General features: G+C 32.7%; 1 protein-coding gene across 2 annotated transcripts; it reads left to right on the top strand.

The window, feature by feature from the left end:
* The first annotated feature begins 273 nt into the window (after positions 1 to 273).
* her8a (hairy-related 8a) lies at positions 274 to 5,636 on the top strand. 2 transcript variants are annotated; one of them, XM_056461402.1, is made up of 4 exons: positions 274 to 620; positions 1,892 to 1,987; positions 2,366 to 2,432; positions 4,690 to 5,636. In XM_056461402.1, the coding sequence occupies exons 1-4, from the start codon at positions 558 to 560 to the stop codon at positions 5,115 to 5,117; spliced, it is 654 nt and encodes a 217-aa protein (XP_056317377.1). In that variant the 5' UTR covers positions 274 to 557; the 3' UTR covers positions 5,118 to 5,636. The 2 variants fall into 2 exon arrangements, with proteins under 2 accessions (XP_056317377.1, XP_056317376.1); XM_056461401.1 differs by having other exon boundaries at positions 275 to 620; positions 2,366 to 2,444.
* The last annotated feature ends 2,208 nt before the right edge of the window (positions 5,637 to 7,844 follow it).

Genomic DNA, 7,844 nt, shown 5'->3' with positions numbered 1-7,844 from the left:
AAATTTTTGTTAATCCAATTTATGTATTTTTTTCAGTGTACCGCAGGTGTGCCACATATAAATAAATAAATAAATATATATATATATATATATATATATATATATATATATATATATATATATATATATATATATATATATATATATATATATATATATATATATTTAGTTTAAGGGTTAACAGGAAAGAAAATGTTCCTAAAAAGTTTTTCGGCTGAATTAAATGCGTGTAACAATTTGTGACAGCGAGTCACCAGTGAAGTGAAACTTTTGAACCCTGAGCCTCATCTCAGTGCACCAGCACTATGTGCGGAACGTGGGATCTGCGCTATTTAACAGGCCAAACCCGAGACTGTGGGAATTTGTGCTGCAGAAAGCACCCGTGTATTGTCATGGTAATTTGGGTGGGTGGAGGTTTGAGGGGGCGCATGGGTACATGTTAAACGAGGTTAAGTGAGCCTGTGTACTTTCTGCTTCCACCGAGACCACGCCACCACTACCCAAACGTGCACACTCGTGGGAAACTTTCTGAACTAGTTTCATACTAGTGGAGAATAATGACGGCCTCCAACATGGGCAACGGTCCGGAGAAGAGTTTCAACGCAAAAGAGGAGCGAAAGGTAATGTCACATTCGCCTCCTTTTGTGTGGTTTAGTGATGTCTGTGCGAACTACGGCGAAATATTCAACTTTATTTTAAGTATGATACAAAATCATTAAATATAATATGGCGATTTTACAACGTAGCTTTCACATGCAAATGTTCATTGCTGTGATAATGTGAAATGTGAATATCTTCTGTTTTATTTAGAAAAGTAAATGTCTGAAATATCAATACACTCTTCAAACTTATGGTTCCACGACAGAGTTTTTGCAGTAAAGCCAAAATTCGGGTTTCTTGAAGAACCTTTCAGTGAACAGTTATTTAAAGTTTCTTAGAGTGAATAACATCTTAATAAGTAAATAATACTTTTAAACTGCAAACAACTTTTTAGAAGCAACATTTTAGATTATGTGGATTAAAAGTTTGTTCATAACCATCAGTGCTCATAAAGAAACTTTGTAACACCAAACACATTTCATAAAACAACTCAATACAATTAGCCTAGCATGTTTTGTTTCCTCAACTAATCCCCTTAAAATGATCTGCTTTGATTTGATTTATAATTTTAAGGGATATTTTGTCCCCCCAAAATGCTAATTCGGTCATAATTTGTCATCACACTTGTTTTTTTAAATTATATATTGAAAGTTGTGGGTAACCAGTTTTTGGTCCCCATTGACTTCCATGATATTTTTCATATTGTGGAAGTCATATTGTGCTTGGGTTAGCCACAAGCTTAAAATATCAGTATGTCTTTATAAGTCTGGAACAATTTGATTTAATGATGATATAAATTATGACAGAATTGTAATTTCTGTGTGAACTATCCCTTTAAATAACTATTACACTGCCACCACTACTACTACTGACATAACAATGCACTCCTTAAAATGTGGGTTCTTTATTGGCATTGATGGTTCCATGAAAAACTTTTTACATCAAAATAACTTTTTCATTCCAGAAATGTTCCTTTAGATGATTAAAATCAAAATTTTCACAGAAACAATGGTGGAAACTTTTCATTGTCTGCATGTGGAACTGTTCTAGAAACCGTTGTTTTTAACAATGTCGAGTAACTGCAGTAAGCTTCAGGCAAGACTTTACATTAGTCGTTAAACAATGACATGAAAATGACCTCATTTGGGATGTCTAACGACTGTTTCACTCTTCAGATATATACATTACTGAACTGCCTTGTGTATTGTGAGTCTTGTATAGTCGAACCTGGGAGTAAATGAATCCCTTGAGGATATCTTCTGAATATTTCACACGCTTTCTATCATTTTAGCTGCGGAAACCATTGATAGAGAAGAAACGCAGAGAGAGGATAAACTCAAGCCTTGAGCAGCTAAAGGGAATAATGGTGGATGCCTACAATTTGGACGTAAGTGAACCTAAGTAAATAAATACATTAAATACATGCTGCCAAGCCCAAAATTATTAATACCCCTGGTAAATTCTGACTTAAAGTTACTTAAAAGAATATTTTTTTATTTAAGGAAATATTTTCTATTCACAAGTTACCTTTACTCAACCAGCCTTTTTTTTTTACTGGAAATGACACAGGCCACTACCAAAAGATAATAAGACGATGTACAAGAGTCATCATTGTCGGGAAAATATTTTTTATGTAGAGAAATATATATCAGAATTTGCCTGGGGTATTTTAATCATTTGTTTATGTCTTTGCACCAAAATGATTTATATTTCTTCAATATTTCAACAGTTTCATGAAAATAAATCATATTTTGAATTCCCACAGCAATCTAAACTGGAGAAAGCTGATGTTCTGGAGATCACAGTTCAGCACATGGAGAATCTTCAAAGAGGTCATGGACAGGGTTAGGCATTCTGCGCATCATATCTTTACTTTTCTCACACATACTAAGCTACGGTTATTTCATGTACACTACCGGTCAAAAGTTTGGGGTCAGTAGGATTTTTAAATGTTTTAATATAAGCTTCTCCAGCTCACCAAGGCTGCATTTATTTAATCAAAACTACAATTTATTCCAGTGATTTTAATGATGAATTGTCAGCTTCACTCATCCAGTCTTCAGAGTCACATGGTCCTTCAGAAATCAATCTAATATTAATTATTATATTATATTATATTATATTATATTATATTATATTATATTATATTATATTATATTATATTATATTATATTATATTATATTATATTATATTTTATTATATTTTATTATATTATATTATATTTTATTATAATATATTATATTATAGGTGACGCAGTGGCGCAGTAGGTAGTGCTGTCACCTCACAGCAAGAAGGTGGTTTGAGCCTCAACTGGGTCAGTTGGCATTTCTGTGTGGAGTTTGCATGTTCTCCTTGAGTTCGCGTCGGTTTCCTCCGGGTGCTCCGGTTTCCCCCACAGTCCAAAGACATGCAGCACAGGTGAATTCGGTATGCTAAATTGTCCATAGTGTATGAGTGTGAGTGAGTGTGTATGGATGTTTCCCAGAGATGGGTTGTGGCTGGAAGGGCATCTGCTGCGTAAAACATATGCTGGATAAGTTGGCGGTTCATTCCGTTGTGGCGACCCCGGATTAATAAAGGGACTAAGCCGAAAAGAAAATGAATGAATTATTATATTATATTATATTATATTATATTATATTATATTATATTATATTATATTATGTTATGTTATATTATATTATATTATATTATATTATATTATATTATATTATATTATATTATATTATTAATGTAATACCAATAAAAGCAATAATGACTGGAGTAATCATTTCATTTGAAACTACACACAATAAGAAGTTATTTAAATATTTTTTATAAATATTTAACAACTTAACAATTTCTTAACATTAAATAAACTTTAAAATAATAATAAAAATTAAAAACATAAAAAAATGACCCCAAACTTTTGACCTGTAGTGTGTATGTTTATGTATTTACATATCTTTAATGAGATTGAAGTATGTTTGTTTTTCAGTTAACTTTAATAAACATCTATTAGAAGCAGGTTTATAATAGTTAACTAAAATATAAAAAAAGTGTATTGAACTACTTTTAAACATGTGTATTTGCTATTTTTAATCAAGGACACACTAAACTGTTATTAAATAAGAATGAGGATAAAGACATTCAAATTTTTACGCAGGGTCTTAAAATTCAAAAATTTGAAAAACTCACTGAAATATTATGTTGTGGGTCTTAAATCATTTTAAACAGGTCCTAATTTTCCCATGTCTATGTAAAGCTACCCAATTGGACAAACACCTATACAATCACCAGCAATACAAAAGTATATTTACCAATATGGTTTAATTATCTTCCTTAAAATAACATTTGTTTTTAATGGTTTTTTAATGTTTAATCTTGGCCATTAGACAAAACCCTTAGCATTAAACCTTGTGTAAATCTGAAATTTGGTCTTAATGGTCTTAAAAATGTCTTAAAAAGTCTTAAATTTGACTTAATGAAACCCGTAGAAGCCCTGTAAAAGGTCAAATGTATCACAGTTTTCCACAAAACTAAATAAATAAGAAAATCTAAATTGATACTGATAAGAATTATTAATAATGATTGAGTACATTGTTGATCATAACATAACAGCAAATCAGCTCACATGACACTGAAAATGTAGGTTATGATGCTATTAAATTAAATCATTCACAAATAATTACATTCAATAAATATTTTTATTAACTCATTCATTCATTCATAGTCCCTTTATTAATCCGGGGTCGCCACAGCGGAATGAACCACCAACTTATCCAGCATATGTTTTACGCAGCGGATGCCCTTCCGGCTGCAACCCATCACTGGGAAACACCCATACACTCTCATTCACACACATACTCTACTGACAATTTAGCTTACCCAATTCACCTATAGCGTATGTCTTTGGACTGTGTGGGAAACCGGATCACCAGGAGGAAACACATGCGAACAAGGGGAGAACATGCAAACTCCACACAGAAATGCCAACTGACCCAGCCGAGGCTCGAACCAGCAAAATCAGAACAAGCTTCTTCTTCTTCAACAAAAAAATAAAAATGGTAGACTCCACACTTCATATTTATATTTTTATAACTTTTCAGGTGGAAGCCACAGTCCTGGCACTGGCTTCGAGTCTCGCCAGAGATACAGCAGCGGCTACATCCAGTGCATGCATGAGGTGCACAACCTCCTCCTGAGCTGCCCTGGGATGGACAAGACTTTAGGTGCCCGTCTTCTAAACCACCTGCTCAAATCTCTACCTCACATCAGCACCGAACCCAGCAACACAAGCTCCGCCGGGACATCCAGCCCTCTCCCTCTGTCCCCGACCCAGTCCCCAATAAATCTGCCTGGCTCCTTACAATCCCGTGCGCTCCACCTGTCTCCATCTCCACCCTCCAGCCCTACTCACTCCCTGGTCAGACCCCGCGACCAGTCTTCTCCACCCAGCTCTCCTTCTCCTCAGTCTCCGGCTTCCCTTCCCCCTTTTTTTCCCGGGGTCGATCCTTCCATGTGGAGGCCCTGGTGAATGAATGCAGCCCTGCCCTGCCCCCCTGTTCGGCCTCCTCTTGCCCTGCCTGGCCTGATAGGTTCCATTGCATTTGATCTCCTGGGAGGCTGGAGTGCTTTCCATTCAGTGGGGTGCATCGTATCGGGTTACACTGGGTCCCACCGGGTCGTGCGCTATCATTTAAAGCACTGCTTGGAAGCAAATGATGCTGTTTTGCATGAGGGCATGAACACATATGACACCAAAGCTGCCCTCTGTGACTGTGTAGTAGATGATCACTTGTTTAGATGCCTTACTTTTTGCTTTTTAACAATAGTTTTACTAGTTTTTTTTTTGGATTATGCATGTTTCTTTACACTAAATGCAAAACACTTATAGCGACTCAGAATTTGACACGATTGTTTGTGAAAAATACTCCATACTTGTATATTACAAGAAGAGTCTGACTAGTACCTCATATTGAAGCTGGTTTTCTTTATAAAAAAAATAATAAATCCAAGCTGGGTGTTGATTTGTACTCTCAAAATGTTTGAAAATGATGATGATGAATAAATAATAATAATAATAAAATAACTAATGAGTTTCTTGCTTCTATTTTGTTTTACAAAGCTGTAATTCACTTCTAAATTAACCTCCTAATCACTAGTTAATGCATAAAATCACACAAATATATATATATATATATATATATATATATATATATATATATATATATATATATATATATATATATATATATATATATATATAGTCTTGAAAAATATCTAGTAAAATATTATTTACTGTCATCAAAGATAAAATAAATCAGTTATTAGAAATAAGTTATTAAAACTATTAGGTTTAGAAATGTGCTGAAGAAATCTTCTCTCTGTTAAACAGAAATTGGGGAAAAAAATAAACAGGAGGGCTAATAATTCTTACTTCACTGTATATAATTGAGGATAGCCCATTTTGAAAATGAATATTTTTATCCATTTCTCTGTGAATATAGGCAATGCATTCTGGTGCATTTAAGCAAAACAGATTTATTAAACAGATATATTTATTAAAATATTTTATTTTATATTTATAAAATAAATATTTTAGTTACCAAACATATTTAGAAGTTGAAAGATAATGCAATTAAATTCAAGCAAAATATTGCTAAATAAATTACAACCTACAAAATTTCAACTAAATTCTTCAATTTTTTTGCTTCTCTTGATTTTTTCTCTTTAAAATTTGTATATAAAATTTTTCTATAACATCTAAATTTGGCTGTACACTTTTTTGGACCGTTATCATAAGCATCACCTAGATTTCAAATATTTTGTACATCTCATTATAGCTTTAGTTATTCTGCTCAAAAACATAAGTTGATCTAGATAACATACTTTACAATAACTAGCCTACATTCCATTTTGAATTCACTTGTGTTCGCACTTTTTTAGTTGCTAATTTATTAGTGGATATGTTAACATGCTAAAAAGCTGAGGATCAGTAATATATCAATTTTAAAAGATCTGTTAAAAAAATTAAGCGAATACGGCAAACAATGTGGTACCAAAATCCAAGAATTATGTTACGACTTGAAACAGCCACTAGATGTCATCAATTACACGCCAAGTCACACTGTAGCCACATGCTAAACTAATCATAATAACAGCCCCTAATGGATATAACATAGCTTGTGTTTTCTTCAAAAGAAAGATGTCTGTAAAAATAAATAAACCATATTTATTTAGTATAGTGGTGGTTAACTTCTTAGTTGTTTAAAGCTTAATATTCCATGTTTAATTCAGAATACTTTTCTTTTCATTCTTAGTATTTGAGAACTTTTATAGCAAGTTTAACTGAAACAACAAAGCAATTAGCCTACAAAGTGAGCCGTGCATGTGGCAAGCAAATACGCTGAGTCCCTTTTCCTTTTACAATAACAAGTCTCTTTTTCCTTGTACATTAACAAGTGCATGCTATAAATACAGATTTACAAATGGTTAAACATCCTCAGCGATATGAACGAGGGCCAAAAATACAAATATTATGACCAGTAAAGATTTCTTTACCAATAGTTTTAGATATATCACTGACTAACTCCTTCCAAAGGTTTGTTAGTGTTCACAGTTCCAAATACAATGAGATAATGTTCCTTTTGCCACATGGTATCTATAATATTTTGATTATGATCCAGTTATACTTGAAGTGTTAATTAAAAATGTATGTGCTCAAACACATTTTTTCAAGACACCATCTCAAGATCATAAATCCAAGCAAGTTTTTTTGTGATTTGAGTGTAGACAAAATACACACTGAAAAATAAGACTTTTGCTGCTTGTTTAAACTACTCCTTTGAAATGAGCTTAAACAACACAATTCTTAAAGTTTTTTTTTGGACAACTTAATTGTTTTATGTTCAAACTACTTAAATAAATAAATAAATGTAAAAAATTAAGTTAACTGCATTTTCCCAGCATTTTTTAAGTTAACTGCATTTCCCCAGCATTTTTTACAGTGCAGCAGAGAATTAAGTTTTTACAATATTTTTAAAAGTGCATGAATAGACCCTTTTCAAGGTGTACACAACATTGAAATTCAGCTAATGCAACACTTACATGTGTTATTTATGAAAAATGTATTTCCAACACTTTTTTTTTTTTTGCAAGAAATTAAAAAAAAGAAATGACAATCTGATGTTATTTCAGACTGTACAACCTTCAGAGTTGGACATATCTCTTAAAACCTCATCCTAAATTTTTTTTTTAGATT

The sequence above is a fragment of the Danio aesculapii genome, chromosome 7, assembly GCF_903798145.1.
Source record: "Danio aesculapii chromosome 7, fDanAes4.1, whole genome shotgun sequence".
NCBI lineage: Eukaryota > Metazoa > Chordata > Actinopteri > Cypriniformes > Danionidae > Danio > Danio aesculapii.
This window is presented reverse-complemented; position numbering and strand designations above follow the sequence as displayed.